Here is a 17,062-nt window from a genome sequence, read left to right as displayed (position 1 = left end):
CACATATGAAAATTGTTTATGTTACGTCAAGAGCCTGAAAGTAGTATTTAAGAATTTTAAGAGGATTACAATAATTTAAAATGCATTCTAACTTTAGATTAACTAAATGGAATATTTACAAAGCTACTTTTAAGGTCATTATAATAAATGTTCCATTAGCTTCATCAGCCAGATGTTCGAAAACGATTATGAGGCCTTATCTGCAACCGGAATTGGTAAAACTTCCTATGGCTGCTGGAGTTCTTGCAACAGTGAAAACATTGGTACAAAGGACAGCCACCAGCATTTTAAGAGCCTCCAGCAGTGACCCAAGTGCTGGCTGAGGCACAGGAACCTGGGCTACACCAGCCCTCCACTGCCACTGCTGAACAACCTGGCCAAGGGAGACATCTGAGCAGAAGTCACAGAACACAGACAAGACCTGAATGGCAACGGAATATTCACTATCCTACTAATATAATAATCCCAGGAGGATTCCAAACATCCAACAGCTAAGCTATAACTACTGTGGTGCAGCTGTGAGAACGAGCTGTGGCCTTTCCCACACCGACAGCCCGAGCCTGCCTCAAAACACTGAGAAGCAACACAAATGGACTCTCTCCATCCTTCAGCAGCACCCAGGTGGAACTTCCCAGTTTCCCAGCTCATCCAACACCGGATCCAATCACATTGGACAACTTCAAGCTCTGTTCCCCAGCCATCACACCTCTAGCAATACCCCTGCCTACTCTCCCTGTACCCACGGGTCTGGTGGCTGGACAACAAAACATTCACGGTGTTTTTAAAGCAAGTGGTGCACATGCAACCAGAACCATTTAGTCAGCACCTTTCCCTCCAAACTAAGCTGCAAAGACAGGCCTCTTCCTTTTTATTTTGTTTTTTTTTTTTTTTTTTAAAGCAAAAATTTGGAGATGGGAGCTGAAGAAGAGAAAAATATAATCCTGGTCTTCTTTTCTGGCAGGAGGTGGAACTAGATGATCTTTAAGATCCTTTCCAACCCAAACCATTCTATGATTCTCAACACTGACAAAAAAAATTCATTTTTTTAATCTAACCTGCTTTGCTTGTCAGTGTAAATACGACAGAGTTCACAAACAAAATTGTACAGTTACTAAAAAAATCATCCTATGACTCTGTGACATTTAATTTACCACCTCATTTCTCATTCAATTTAAAGATATGTGCAATTTTATCCTTCTCTGTGATGTTCAGTCTTGTTATACCACCAAAAGAGAAACAAAAAAGAACAAGAGTTTTCAGTTTTACAAGTTAAGGGGAAAAACAATTCAATGTAGGTTTTTACTAGTGGTTTCATCCAAAATTAACTGAATTATTAAGAGAATATTAAACTTAAGAACCTCAAAACCAGAAACTAAAAGCACAAGTTAAAATTATGTAGTGAAATACTGGAATTACTAAAATATTCCTATCACTGACATGATCAGCTGACATCTGCCAGCTGTATCCAACTTTTTGGAGAGAAGTGCAAAGAAGTTTTTCTTCATCCAACTTTGTAGCCATGCATTTAACCCACTAGGAACCAGACTTCAGAAGTACTCGAACATCATATATATACATAAAACAGTAATTCTGTACAATTACACATTTCCCAATGGTATAGCTTAACAAACATGCTGTATTTTCTTAATTCATGGTAACCCTACCATGCCATTCAAATACAGAGACTATCAAAATGAGTTTTCAAAGTGCTATATCTCAGATTTTTACATTTTAAGCTATGATCACAATGTCAGTTAAGGCCTGTTCTATGTAATGAAAGAAAAAACCACAAGCTGGCAAGAAGCTCAAAGTGTGGAGGCTTAGGGTACTAAAGAAATTAACACATATTTCTTAATAAATATTATTTTTCTTGAAAGCATTAGTATCTGAAAAACAGTTAAGTCATGCTTTCTCAGTTTCTAAAAGGAAAAGCCCCGCCTTTAAGCCTTTTATTCATGTTTCTTTCATATGTACTACAGAGAAAAAAACAGAAGAGAACTTGTGAGTTTTTAACTTCCCAAGATTCCACTGTAATAGTAAATTTTTTAATTCACCAAAAAAAAAACCCCAAACCAAAACTCTAATGTTTTCTTCTTCCAGCAGAGCAAGCAAGTGCTGGTTCTAACATTCCTTAGATTGATAATGAGTTGTTAAACAGACAATACTGAAAAGAGCAGCTGACTTCACACAATAAAATGATGGGAAAAACTCATGCTGGTAAATCACTTTTGATGCTCAATCATCAATCAATCGTGGCAATTTTGAGCTCTACCCTACAGACAAAAAGCTGCCTTTACTCTCCTCAGTTTGAGAACATTTAATTCTCACTGAAACCCAAACTATTTTAGACCTTGAAGAATTCAGGATGTTTTTAATGTACTTTTATAACTGGATGTGCAATTGATAGCAAAATAAAGATACCCACATATGTTTAAACAGACAATGTTAAAAGGTGTAGAGTCCTTAAGACTGCATTAGAAATAGACAGAAACTGGTCACTCTAAATCAAGAGTTTTGTATTTTTCACTGTTTGAGAAAAACACCAGTACAAATCAATGCAGATTTTCATTGGTTAGGAAAATCTAAAAATGTCTATCTATCTCTATTTATTTATATCTATGTATATCTTCACCTGGACCTGTCTGGGAAATAGAAATCCATAGAGAACACTTTTTCTCAGCACACAAAAATTATTCACAATCATTAAAACCAAAACACCCTGTTTGAAGGACGCAGCTGTGCTTCCTCTTCCAATTTCTATTTTCCTTTCCCATTTTTTGAAGATTTCAGGATCTGTAGCTTCAATTCTTTTATCATCAGCTCTAACTTTTCCCGGGCCTCTCGTTCCTGTCTCAGTTCGTCCTGGAGCTCTTGTCTATCTGCCTCTGCATGATCCAACCTCTGCCTCAACTCTGCCAGCTGTGAAACAGGAGAGACAGAGAGGCAGAGTAAATTTCTGCAAACTTATTTAAAACATCAAGAGGTCACAGATGGCCACTCCATGCATCCAAGTATTTCAGTCCACCAGAATTATGCAGTTATCAAGAATTATGCACTCACCTATTACACCATTAGCAAACAATGTCAATGTGCAAAGTTGCATACACATCATACTATAATTTAAAAAAAGAGAAAATCTAATTTTTAAATGCATGTAAGTTGTAGTTATACGAACTGTCACACCAGACTGCCAATAACACACAGAATCTGTTGAGAAGATTGTGATGAAGTCTGCATTAAATGTGTCACAAATCCCAGAATAAACTGCATTTTTTCATTTCCCAGGTTCATTTCTCTTACCTGACAAAATATTACTTCTTTATTTCAAAGCCTGAATGCACTTCTAGAAGAAACAAAACCACCAACACTGTTTTCCAATACTCCTTAGTATAAATGAAACATTCAGAAAATCTTGAACATAACCATCTGTGTGTGTGTTCAAATATAAACCTGAATCCACACAAACATTTTTTTGAAATATTTTTTGTTTAACCACGGAAATTAGGTATTCTTTTCCTCTTTGGAATACAGCAAGGTACAAACTTGCTAGAATGTCACCAAAATTATTTACAGTGGCATCTGGAAACATCTTCTCAAGTATGGGAAAGTTGCTCATTGCTTATAGTATACTACCAGCAGTAAAACAGGGAGGAGACTGGGCACCAGTTATCTTCTCTCCCATGGATTTATGGGGTCCTTTCTTACCAAAAGACCTCACTCCATCTAAAAGACACCATCTGCCTTTATAATGATAGGTATCTACCTGATGTACATCATCACTAAGCATCCATCTCATTGAAAAAAAGGAAGACAGTTCCTGAGAATGAAAGAGCAGGAACATACAGGGTATTATTGGTGTTCACCAACTGCTACAGAATGTACTGGGTGAAGGAATGGCTGTGCTGATTTTGGAGAAACACATTTCATCTCCAATTCTATAACCAGAAATTCTTCAGCAGTTCTTAGGCAGCGACAGGCTGTTAATGCAAGTCCTGACTGCACAAGTGCTGCAGTGAAGTGCTGCAGAGCAAGAGTGCCCACTGCCTGCATGCTGCAGCATGTCTCTGGCTGAGTTTTCATTTCTGGCTCTAAGGAAAGGCTCCAGTTATTCTGCCCTACTGTGATTGACAGGGTGAAGCAACCATTTCAATAAAGAAGTCAAAAAGGGGGAGAAGACAGTGCCAGGCCTAGAAAGGAGAAGAGACTTTAAAGCAAGTTGCAAATATCAAACTATTAATTCTGTTTAATGCACAAGGAGAGCTCCTCCCAGTCCACAGCTCTCAGACACAAAAGGCAGCCTGGGCAACTGCTTCAAGAACACATCAGATTAAGGCTTTTTTAAAATGCTGTATACACAGCTTGGGGAAGTTCCCTGTTCCCAAGACCCCTGTTTAACGCTGGTGCTTCCTGAAACCAGAATCTACTGCAAGATGTGATAAATGGAAAAAAAAATTCAAATTATACCTTGTGAACAGATCTACCACAGAGGTAATAACAGAGTAAACTTTTACACAAGGAATGTATTTAGTTTTCAAAGTCTAACTTCAAAAGAAACACGCAACCAATCTCCTTGGGGAACAATCCACAGTTTTCACCCTCCAAAGGAAGTAAGCTGCACAAGCCCTATAAAACGTGCTATACATGATGATCTCCATAAATTAGAACACGTTGTTACTTGCACTAATAGGGCTTGTACCAGATGTTTAGTAAATCAGGCCTTAGTCAGAGAGGATTATTTCTGGCAGCAAAGGCCAGGAATCAGTGGAGTGGGATGTCATGAAATTAAATTCATGAGAGGGATTTACGATGCGAGTCTCTGCCCTACTCACCAAAAATACCAAAACCTGTCTCTCAAGTACTGCCTGTTTCTCAGTTTGAGTCAGTACGAACAGGACATATACACAGTCGTGAACAAAGGACCACGGAGCTTTACTGAGCTCAAGTTCTGGATTTTGTTCACTTTAAAAATGAGTCTGTTAAGACTAGTTTTCTGTGATACAGTGCAAAATAAAAAATTTCATCATAACTACAGCTGATTTTTAAAAGGGGCATTCCAAGGTTCCCTTTGGCAATAACTTTACTTTTTCCCATTGGAATAATCTCCAACATAAAGAAGCAACAGTAAAAGCTAAAAGGGAAATGAGAGGAAAAAACAGCTCCATAGGTTTTGACTTATGAATCCAAGAGGCAAGAATGAGAGACACTAATATGATTTTCATTTCCAAGAAAACTCTTGGCCAAATGCTTTGGTAGAGCCCAGAAGGGGCTCATCAGAGAGTGCAGAAGGTTCTACCACCAAGCAACCGCAAGAGCAGCAAGGTATGCTGCTAATGTGACAAAAAGATGGTTCAGAGGTTTGGATTTTATTTCTTTTTTACATAAAATAATGATAATGTTTAAGTCTATATCATGGGCAAGCCTATATATTAAAAATGGAATTTGTTTTAAATGAGGATGTAACAGACCTCATGTTTAAGTTTAATATTTCATCAATAACATCCTATGTTTCCGTAAGTTACATTCAACCTCAGTTTCAATCAAGGAACAGGGAAATAAATATTGCTGTCACTGACCTATTTTGGTATTTGTCTGTGGTGCCAGGACACACAGAGAAAATGAAACCTTAAGGTAGCTGAACCACAACTGCACGATTTCCTGCTACACTAAATATGTTTTGTTTGAAATAAACCTTCCCTTCTCACCTGTGCTGCATATTCAGCTTCTTTGTCTTTTTCCAAATTGGAGTCACAGCTACATTTTTGCTTCATCACTTGGTCCAGTTTCTTCTCCAAGTCTCTCTGCTCAAAATAAAATTCCTCCATTCTTTGTGCATGCTCTGCTTGCAAACATTCGAGTTCTTTTTGTAAATTCTGCTGCTCTTCAGTCAGCTCCTTCATAGCTTTAGAGTTGCTTAACATTTCCACTTCCTGTAAAGAAAGATCAAGATCACATACTCCTTCCTTCTAACACCAGAAAAGTAAAAAAACCTGAATTTAAAAGTGTATCTGGAACCAGTGAGGCCAAAAAGACCATTTGTAACTACCAATAACAACAGCCTGATAATGGTATTTATCTGCTTATCAATGACAGGAATTCTGTAACATGCATCTAATTTTTAAGAAATTACTTATATGCCTAAGTACATGGAGCTACCAGAAACAAATTTGCACTTCTAGCAGTGAACCTCAGGAAGCAACAGCATTGATTCACTAAAATATACTTTGAAGATGCAAGAAGTGTAGCATCAAGAAACAAAATGAAGTGTTTGATTGCATTGTCCACTGACATTTTGATATTTTTAAACTCATAATTTTTTTAAACTTATCCACAAGCTTTACCTCCAATAGCAGAACAATTTTAAAGTAGCAGCTCTAGGGCCCTACCTGAGCTCCTAGATTCTGAGATTAGCATTTAAATTAAATAAAATAAATTAAAATATTAGGTCTGTTCCATGAATGCAAGAAGCAAAGACAGTATTTAACTGAATTCAGAAAACAGAAATGTCACAAATGAACATCAGCCTCTAAAATCATTCATTATTAAAGAAAAGACTAAAAATAAAATCCCTAAAAGCAAGCCTTTGCAAATGGGAATAGGAAGGTGGTGTTCTTTTTTATACAGGGCAGCAATAAGACCATTGCTAGAATACTGATATCCGCATCTTTAAAAACCTGAAAACAGAAATTTCAGAGGATACAGCAAAAGCAGGAGCTGCATGGACCTGGCAGCTGCAAACTGAAGAGACACCAATTATTAGTGGGCTCAAAACTCATGAACTCAATTCACCAAATTGAAGATTTGGTGTCTGGATTTAAGCTGAGGGAAAAATGATCTGTGTGCTTTGGTGTTTCTAAATGAATGCAATCCGTGACTGTGGAGCCAGCAAGCCCACATCAGCTCCCTGCTGTCCAAGGGGAAATGCACTCAGCTGCCACTGTACCATTTGGAGCTGCTGTTTCCTCCGCAAAATCGTGTTAAGTTTTTCCTGCTGCTTGATGTAGGTTTTCATTACTTCTTCCATGATCCTTCCCTTGTCATCCTCACAGCTGATGTCTTTCATGAGGGTGGGGGACAAGGTTCGTGCATCAGCACCTCCCTCACCACGGCCAGAGTCTCTGGTGGTTTTGGAAGAAACACGCTCAGATTTTCCACCTCTCGCAGAACGAGTTGACACAGGAGGATCTACACAGAAAAGAGCAGAGAACAATAATCACAGAAACTTCAACTTCCAGAGTGAAAAAAAATGCAAAGAAAACTGAGATTACATAAAGGTGAAAGGAATTTTTGGGAATCTGAAGTGACATCACAAAATTCTAGCTCGGTGTTAAGCTTTCCAAAATTCTGTGGTATAAAAATCAAAGACTTTAACACTTTTTTCACTACTCACCTAAACGTTTATGGGGCTGCTCCACACCAGTTTTCAAGTCAATTTTTTCCTGTTCTTCAAGAGAAAGCTCTGGATAGGAGGCAGCTTTTTTGTGCTTTCCACTACTGAGCTTCTTCTCTGACTGCCCAGGTGAGGATTTATTAACTTCTGAAGCTTTTACTGTTGCTTTTGCAACATCCTTATATTGAGATGCAAGAGATACATTCGGGGCAACCACTTTATCACACATATAAAGGTAGTAACTGAAAGAGCAGAAGAGTAAAATTCATAGTGAAAGGTAAGACATAATAAATGATGGCTGGTTGAGAGCAGTAAGTTTAATTTTACATGAGTTCAAACTGTGAAAGCATCAATGAAAAATAAGCACATCCTTTTAAAATTTTTCCTATGCAAAAGGAAAGCCTAATGACACACTTCATCTTTACTGAGTAGATTATCTAGATAAGGTTTTGAGGCTATCAAACAAGTGGATTCTCCAAACATGGCTGATTAAAAAAAAAATTACAGAAAATCATACGAAGACTTCATTTAAATGCAAAGAGTGAAATTAGAATGTCACTGAATCCACACTCTCCAGCATTTTCATAATCCTTATATTAGCAATGGAGGATGGGGAAGTGCTCAGTGAAGTGGGAATGAGCACCTCATTTAAGCAGCAAAGCTGTGTTCAGACAGTCCTGGGGCACGTCTGAGACCAATGCTGGACATTCTTTCCCACGTACACTGAGCTGCCCATTTGGATTTTCACAGCTCCTGGACTCCTGGGAGCATCCCCGTGTCCCACCCTAACCTCACCACTAAGCCTAACAGAGAGGGAAGAGAGCCCCAGGTGTGTTCAGGTCAGTGCCAGGATCACCAGTGTCACTGGAGTTCAATTGCTGTCTTCAACACTTCCCTTTCTCCTGGTTCTGATGGAAAGTACCAGCAGAAACAGAACATGAGGGCCCATCACAGAAGTTCCTCCACTCCCTTGTTTGCGTGGGAACCAGTGTGATGTGTGTACACCAAAAAGGGTCTGCTCTGACCCAAATTCGGGACCTGTGTAACCACAAGGAGTGAGGGCAAGAGGAACATCACGAAAAACTGTTTCCCTTGCTGATGCAGGTGACAAACTGGGTAAGTCAAGGAAATGCACTTGGTTTCTAAAACCAGGAAACCAGTCTGCAGACAATTCAGCTGCAGCCCTTGTTCCACCGTGGAAGAAAGCCTTCAAACACCTCTTGAAGTCTTTTCTGGAAGGAAATTAAGTTGTCCTCATGGTAAATAGGCCCTATGCAGCTTTCCACATGCATGCATTGCATACAATATAAGAGATCAAAAATCACCTCTGTCATTTCTACTAAGAAAAGGGAAGTTTTAATTACATTTCAATTGTATTGCCTGCAGAAGAACACCCACAGGTCACAGCTTGAGTCCTATCCCAAAAAAACACTCATAAGCAGTTCGTTAGTATTTACACTAAGAAATGCATAAAAATTTAGGGTTAAATCATTTCTGTGTGATACCTTAAGAGCTTTCCTAACAGTTCAGGTTGCAAACACATTTTTTAAAATTTGAATTATCCCTAAATAGCCAAAAGTATTTAAATACTTGATAGTGCTTATAGTTCTACATAACAAACTCAGTTACCTGGGATGGAAAAAGGAAGGTGGTTGAGGATCAGTGTCTGCTTCTTGCTTTATAACTGGATACCACTGTGATAATTCCAGGTTCTGCTGTGGCTCTGCCTAAAGGAAAGAAAATAAATTGCTAATTGAAACATGGATATCGGTTATTTACATTTTCATAAACACTCCTCACAGAAATGGCATTTACACCATTAATACAGCCACAGCAGAGAAACTGGTACTGGGAAATGGGGTGTCTTTGGCAGAGATGCAGGGCGATGCAAGCCACAGAATTTTCTTTGATCTCAAATTTACCATTATGGGCAAAATAGCAATGAAATTAAAAGCAAATCTCTTGACAGACCTATCTAAAAGCTCTGCTGAGTTTCCAGAACTCTGCTAAACAAGCTTGGGAGAAACAGAAAGCAGGACCTAGGATTCCCAAAAGGTTGCAGGGGCCTTTTGTAATAACGTGTCTATGTAAAGTAAGCACCCACTAGATACTTTATTTCAAAATTAAATGGAACAGCATGCTGGTGTTCCAGGGACAGAACTTTCTTTAGTCATCACAAATTTTTATTACAGCAGCAGTCAAAGCTGCTCCCAGTAACATGACAATGCCATTCCCTTTGCAGTGGCAAACAAAATTAACCTAGGTGCATCAGAATTTATGATCTTAAAAACTTCTGTCTATTTTGAATTTGGAAAGCGATTCTTGTTATGTGTGTCTCAAGAAATATTTTTGAAATTACTCTTTACTCAAAATTCCTGGTGATACTTTGTGCTCCCCTCCAAAGTTGCTCTTAATTTCAAGTGAAAGGTGTCTCATCATGAATTTACAATAGTGACACAGCTAAGAAATTGATTCATAATTTCACTGTATTAGAACAGCCTTGGGATGCGGGGTTTTGGGTAGGGTGTGGTTGGCTGACCCCAGGCAGCTGCCGAGCACCCACAGAGCCGCTCCCTCAGCACCATTCCCAGGGGATTGAAGGGACAAGACCAAGAAAGCCCCTGGATAAAGTTGGCTTAAGAAGTGAAGGAAAGAGAAAAATACAAGTGAAGCAAAGAACATGGCTCAGGTCCCTCCCTCATACAACTGCCCAGCCAGCCTCCAAACAACCTCCACCTTGGATGTCAAACCCTCTTTCTCCTCCTCAAAAATCCCAGTTTTTACTGCAATAGCCAGAACACTGGTAGGCTACCCACAGTTTTAGCCACCAATCCAAAGCACAGCATCATACAGGCTGCTACAAAGAAAGTCAACACCATTCCAGCCAGACCCAGTACCTTGACAAGCTGCTCAATTAAAAAACAGCCTATAAAGCTAAAAAAGTTAAATAATCCTGTACTGAAACCTTCATGTAGTGTTCTAACATCTTCACAACTTCTTATGTGCTATATTATCAGGAAAGTTTATATTTACACACCCTGGAATAAACTTTTGGAGAACTTCATCGCTGGCAGACAGAGGCCCCCAGTGACACCAGTGTGACCTGTGCCATGGTCTGCACAATCCAACACCAACCCCACCCTGGCAGGGACCAAACCCCACCCACCCCATTCTGACCAAAACTTCCAGCCCACGAAACTCAGCTCTCACAATGAAACTGAAATTTAACCCCACCCCTACCGTTCCTCAAATCACTTCCAACACAGACAGAATGGGACGGAGGGCACAAGGAAGAGAAGCTCTGGAGTTGTAAATTCATAAGGCTTTAAATAATAAAGATTTGAATAATCTCTAGAAAAATGGCCTCATCCTGACACTCGTCAAGTTTTTTCTACTTATTCAGATCATTCTAATAATTTAAATAATCACAGATAATCTACTTATACTGCAGCTAGTATGCAGTGATCTGATTTTAGCTTCAGACCACATTTGTCCATATTTTAGGACTCACATTTTAACATGCTTATATATTTACATGTGAAATTATCAGGTCATCTCTATTTTCAAATTACTAGGTCAGATTTTTGCTTTTTTTTTTTACCTATTGCAAATGGAAACTGAATTTATTGTCTACCTATTAGTGTGCATCTTGCAAATGAATTTCTGCAATCTTGCAATCAAATTTTTACTTAGGAAAGAAAATGAAATGTTACATAAATAAACATGAAGTCTTTTTCTAACATGACTCTTCCCTCACCATCCAGGTAAATGAAACAAAGTATCTACTTCCAAATATACACGTGTATTTAACTACCCAACAATTTGTTTATTTTAGATGCTCTTAAATAATTCTCTAAACACAGTAAGTTGAATTGAATTACTTCTACTCTAACTGTTTAAAAGGTTTACATGAAAATGCCTTATTTTTCTTCTAAGCTAGTTGGACAGAGCTGCTCTTTAAGGAGAAAATACATAGGAAGTAATGGTTTCAGTGTAATCATTAAGCCAGTAGTTTTAGCAGAGACTGAATTTATAAAACCCTCAGAAGAAATGTTAACCCCCCCATGCTGTGAGCTTTCCCCCACACACTGTGACCAGCTCAAGGAATCAGTCTGAGAAGCAAGACAAAGTTTTAGTGCAGAGATGATGAGAAACTGTCGCAAAGTCAAAGGGAACAAGGATCTGTCAGTGCAGGAATCAGCAGAGACCCAGTGACAGCTGTTCCATGAAGAGCAGGTGGATGTTGCACTGCAGTCTAGAACTCCACAGAAAATTATGACAATCAAGCACACAGCTTACAGCTCTGTTATTAGCACAAAGAACAGAAAGGAGTTAATCTCAAGAGTACTTTGCTCTTAAAATACTGAAACAGAAGTGTATTTGCACTGTGAGGTGAATAAACTCAGAGTGAAATGCTAAGGAGAAAGACAAGGCACGGGAACTAGGATGCTCCAAAGACTACGGGACATAAGTAATTCATTATTACTGGATGGGGAAAGACCTAGCCAAGGGCAACTGTTCCTCCTGGGCCCTCCAAGATAACCACAAAGATGTGTCAACACTTCTGAGGACTGACTCAGCAAAGGTGCTGAGGAGGTGAGAGAACAGCGAATGGAACATCCTGCAAATAAATTCCCCTGGGAGTGTAAGGAAAGGGAATGTCTAAGTGTTGTACCTGATACCTCTCCCACAACACTGAAATGAGGAAAAGAAGTTGTGGCTGCTCCATCCCTGGAGGTGTTTAAGGTCAGGTCAGATGTAGCTGTGAGCAATCTGGTCTAGTGGAAGGTGTCCCTGCCCACGGCAGAGGGTGGAATGAGGCGATCTTTAAGGTCCCTTCTAATCCAAACCATTCTGTAATTCTACGAAAAGACAACTGAAGCAGCCTAAGCTTCCCCAGGACAAGGACAGGGAAACTGCCCTCTTATACTCTTGTAATCTTTTGTACTTCCCAGATGAATATCCACAAGATGGAAAAAAATCCCCAAACCTCCCCCACCACTGTATTTTGTTCATGTTTTCACAGCTTCTCACTCGTTGTATGTTGCTTTGTAAGAAAGAACTACACAGGTCTGCTACGGAAGACTGCAGAGAGTTTTAGTACTTCATTTACACCAGTCCAGTCCAAATTACTGCCACTGTTAATTTCAGGTGCGTTTTTTTCATCTTTGCACATGAAACTGAAAGATCTCATTGTCTGAAATTTGCTGCTGTGGAAAGGGAAGCAGCATTTATAGGTGTGAATATGGAAGGCTATTTGCACTGATGCATCCACCATGCTGTAGTTCATTTCCTACACTGGCATTGCAAGAATAAAGACTGACATGTCTTTATCAGTTGAAAAGCAAAGTCTCTTTGCTAGGAGACTGCATCTTCAAATAATTCAGCATGTGGAAGCATGCCATACTGCAGGCTTCCATGGGAATCTGCTGTTAAAATCTCTTCCTGCAGACTGGCACCACTGTAACAGTACCTGTTACTACAGTCAGCCTTCCTGCAACACCAACTTTTCAGAAATTTGTGCTGAAAGGTGTCAGCTCATAGCACCCCTTTTTGGGCTCAACCATCTGCACTGCTCTTGCTGCTATTTTGAAATCCACCGCAAAACATCCAACAGGCAACATGGATTTATCACCAAACCAGCAGCCATCAAACAGACACAGAAACACCAACTACACTGAAAAGAAACAGTCATGGGGCAGAAACCCTTAAAAACCTCTTAAAGTTTAAATTACACCCCGAAATTGTGCCTTCTATGAATGGGAACATCTATCATATTAATGTTTCTCTGCTGCTTGTCCTATTATTTAAAGTAGAAGCACTCCAAGGGACAAAAAAGCTCTGTATTTTGGAACCACAGCACAGACTTACAGCAGTATTTTAGGAAAAAATAAGATGTCTATTATTAACTATTGTCAAGATACCGGCCTACAGCTCATTACTTGGGCTGCTTAAAACCCCCTCTTTTTGGCATATTTCACTGCACAAGTGGTTTAAACAGAAAGCTCTTGCTGAACAAGCAGACTTTGGGCTTCTAAATAGCCATTTAGCAAAGCACCATTACCCTGCACATAAGTCATGAGATGGGTGGCCAGCAAGCCAGGTTGCCATCCAGCCCACGTGTGCATGCTGGAGTACAAATAAAGAATTCATTTGTAATACTTGATTTTCAAGCTCCCTTCTGCTTTGCTCAGCTGCTGCAGCACACACCGCATAAACCTACTCAAAGGTCAAATGGGAGAATGAAAATTTCCACAATAGCCTGAATTTTCCAGAGTCTGTATACCTTAGGACAGAACAAGAACCAACTGAGCCAAGCTAGCTTGAATGGTTACTTGCAGCCCAAAGAGGAAAGAAATTGCCACCCCTTTTAATGAGAAATGTTATTTCCATGGTGAAGCTCTCTCACAAATTTAACTTAGGCTTGATGTGACAAGTATTCCCACTTAGAAAAGCCAAGTAACACGCTTCTAAAACAAGTATTTACGTGTGAGCAGAAAGAGATCTGCGAGTTTTACACCACCAGGTGAACTTACTTTGGACCGAGTTCTTTTCTGATTTTTCTCGCTGAATTTCTCCTTCATTTCCTCCAAGAGGTGCTTCAACTCTCTCTCCTCTGATGTGCCCAGGTATTTTTGGTTAATGTGCAGGTAGCAGTGCCACTTGGCCGACTCAAACCCCCAGTGGCAGGTCCTCTTGTCTGGGGATCTGTGTGAATGCATCACAAAGGTCTGGGGCGAGAACATCCCATAGCATTCCAAGCACTGGATACACGGGTCATCCGGGGCAAGGTAGAACTGAGGTGCAAACAACCCCTGGCACTTGCCCAGGCACTCATGCTCTACTTCAAAGGCACTGCCAGTCTCTTTCAGCTGGGCCAAGGTGTTCTTACCAGGGAGGAAACTGCCACTTTGGGGGAAAGTGCGAGGGCGCAGTAAAGCATTGCATAGTCTCTGAGCATCTGTCAGCGTAATGAGCCCACAGGACGGAGCGTTGAATGGAAGAATTCCCAAAACCTTCAGAATGTGAAGCTGGTCAGAAGTGCACCTTGAGCAGTAGATATAGAGTTCATCACACACCGTGTTGATCTGCTGCAAGGAAAAGTCTCGGAGGACCGAATTCAACACTTGAGGCAGGCAAAGTCTTTTTTCTCCTCCGACTTTAAAACAAGAGATGGATTCCCCCTCCAGCAGGGTCTGGGTGAGTTCTGTAGAGCTGTCTGGAGGGATGAGCAGTGGACCAGAGAGTATTTGTGGTGATGGGAGAGGCAGGAAGACAGTGGGTGACATACTTTCCTGGGAATACCGAGCTGAAAAAGCTGCGGGCCCACCCAGCGAACTCTGGCTGCTTAGGTGGAACTGTGCCAGCGTGTGTTTCAAACCTGGATTTAAACTCAAAGGCTCAGATACTGAAGCACTGTTTGGCTTGGCGGTTTCCACATCAGCCTCCACCGGAGTTTCGTCATAGTCATCCAAGTTTTCCTTCTTTATTGTTGGCAATTTATTTATTACAACCTGTACTTTGTTATTTACATGCATTTCTGTCATTGCTTTTTTCAATGGAGGACTCCCATCCTCTTGGATCCTGCTCCTTTTTTGGTCTGAAACCAGACCGAGAGGGAAGTTTATTTGTGGGCTTTCCATTGCTAAACACTAGAACTTGAATTAAGTCAGTCCTGAATGTGCATTTTCTTGCTTGTTCATATAAAAAATAGTTTCTTGTGATCTTGGATTACCTCAGGTACACTAAGCTGCACACTCCTTTCACCGAAATATTACTTCTTCAGCATCCAACAGTAAAAACTGTAACCCATTTTGCATGTAATACCACAAAATTACTAATGGAGAGGTTACACAATCTTCTTAGTTATTTGTTCAATTTTATAATATAAAAACCCTAATGCAATATGTATACAAAAGGTTTTCTTCATACCCTACCCACTATTTTACACAGTAGTCTTGTCCAGCAATTTAGTAAAAAATGATGCGTGTTCATCCTCAATCTTTTTTTCCTTTAAAAAATATACTGTCTTTTCAAATAAGTCTCTATTTAAATATTAAAATAGAAAAATGGGCTCAGTTTGAAGAATGTCAATCTTAACGCAACTGATCCAAAACGTAGTTTAAGTTGTGTGAAAATTTTATTCAGCACTTTCAGCTCCCAGAGATCAAACACAATCTTAAGGGCTTGCTTTATTGTGCTGCCAGCTTTATGATTTCACCACCACCATGACAGCTACTATGGCAGTTCACAAATAAATCCTCAAATGAAAGGCTGATCCAGATCGACGGCAAAAACTAAACGTCCCTAGAGAGTCACCTTTTGCCCAGATGTCACTGGCGTGCGTCAGAATTTTCCCAGCCCGAGTTATTAGTAATAGAGGTGAGATCCAGGCCATGGGCTGAATTCATGCCGTGTGCTAGTACAGAGTTCTGCCAGTCTTTCCTGATAACCTGTGAAAGAGAGAGAGGCCGATTACAAGCAATCCCAGAGTTTGCTCTGTACCTAAAAGGGCTTCAAGAGAGCTGGAAAGCGACTTTTGACAAGGGCATAGAGTGACAAGACAAGGGGGAATGGCTTTAAGCTGAGAGAGGGAAGGTTTAGATTTCATACAAGGAAGAAATTATTCTCTGTGAGAGCAGTGAAGTACTGGCACAGGTTACCCAGAGCAGCTGTGTCTGCCCCATCCCTGGAAGTGTCCAAGGCCAGGTTGGACGGGGCTTGGACCAGCCTGGGATAGTGGAAGGTGTCCCTGCCCATGGCAGGGGGGTTGGAAGGAGATGAGCTTTAAGGCCCCTTCCAACCCAAACAATTCTGGGATTCCCTGCCAGAGGCAGGGTGCGTTTCCCAATAACTCGCGGAACATCAGGACAAGCCCCCGACCGATGGGCGATACCGGCGGGGGAGGGGGCGGTCCGGAGCGGCTCTGCCGGCGTGCACGCCCGACAGGACGGGCGCTCCGGCGAGCCGGGCACCGGCCCCCCCCATGTCGGGCACCGACCCCTCGCCCCGCAGCCCCTCCCGGGACGCCGCATCCCGCCGCTCCCTCCCGCGCCGTGACTCACCCCGGCCCCGCCGGCACCGCTCCGGGCTCGGCTCGGCCCTTCCCCCTCCCGCCGCCGGGCTTGCCCCTCCGCCCTGCCCGGCTCCCCGCTGTCCCCAGCCGTACCGCGCCGCTCCGTCGCCCCCGTGTCCCTCCCTCCCTCCCATCCCCGGTACCCCGCTCCCCCTCTCCCCCCCGCCCCCGCGCCGCCTCCCCGCAGCCGCCGCTCCCTCCCATCCCCCGCGGGCGCTCCCGCCCTTCCCCCACGGCTCCGCCGCCCCGCTCCCCGCCGTTCCCGGTAAGTTCCCCGGCAGCTCACCCGGCGCCGCGGGGGCTCCGGCGGCCGCGGGGAGCGGAACAAGCGCCGCGCTCGCACCGCCCACCCGTGACCTCACTGCGGAGACCGAGACGGCGGCGGCGGCGGCGGCGCGCGGGCACGAACCCGCCGGCGGCGCGCGCCGGCCCCGCCCACTGTCTGGGGCAGCGGCGGGAGCGCCCGCCCGCCCCTCCCCCGCCCGGCGCCGCCGCCGCCGCCTCAGCGCCAGGAAACCTGGCCGGTCTCTCCTCCCCCACCCCCGCGCCCGCAGGGAAAGCGCAGGAAGATAAATAAAAAATAAAATTAAGAGAAATAT

General features: G+C 42.0%; 1 protein-coding gene across 2 annotated transcripts; it reads right to left on the bottom strand.

Annotated features, from left to right (window-relative positions):
* Positions 1-979: 979 nt before the first annotated feature.
* SKIL (SKI like proto-oncogene) lies at positions 980-16,860 on the bottom strand. Of its 2 annotated transcripts, none has more exons than XM_039557147.1 (7): positions 16,750-16,860; positions 13,924-15,840; positions 9,017-9,114; positions 7,388-7,629; positions 6,941-7,182; positions 5,703-5,927; positions 980-2,919 (listed from the first exon to the last, which is right to left on the bottom strand). In XM_039557147.1, the coding sequence occupies exons 2-7, from the start codon at positions 15,028-15,030 to the stop codon at positions 2,758-2,760; spliced, it is 2,076 nt and encodes a 691-aa protein (XP_039413081.1). In that variant the 5' UTR covers positions 15,031-15,840; positions 16,750-16,860; the 3' UTR covers positions 980-2,757. The 2 variants fall into 2 exon arrangements, with proteins under 2 accessions (XP_039413081.1, XP_039413082.1); XM_039557148.1 differs by lacking the exon at positions 16,750-16,860 and adding an exon at positions 16,453-16,472.
* Between the last annotated feature and the right edge of the window lie 202 nt (positions 16,861-17,062).

This window comes from Corvus cornix, chromosome 9 (genome assembly GCF_000738735.6).
Source record: "Corvus cornix cornix isolate S_Up_H32 chromosome 9, ASM73873v5, whole genome shotgun sequence".
In the NCBI taxonomy this organism is placed as follows: Eukaryota; Metazoa; Chordata; class Aves; order Passeriformes; family Corvidae; genus Corvus; species Corvus cornix.
This window is presented reverse-complemented; position numbering and strand designations above follow the sequence as displayed.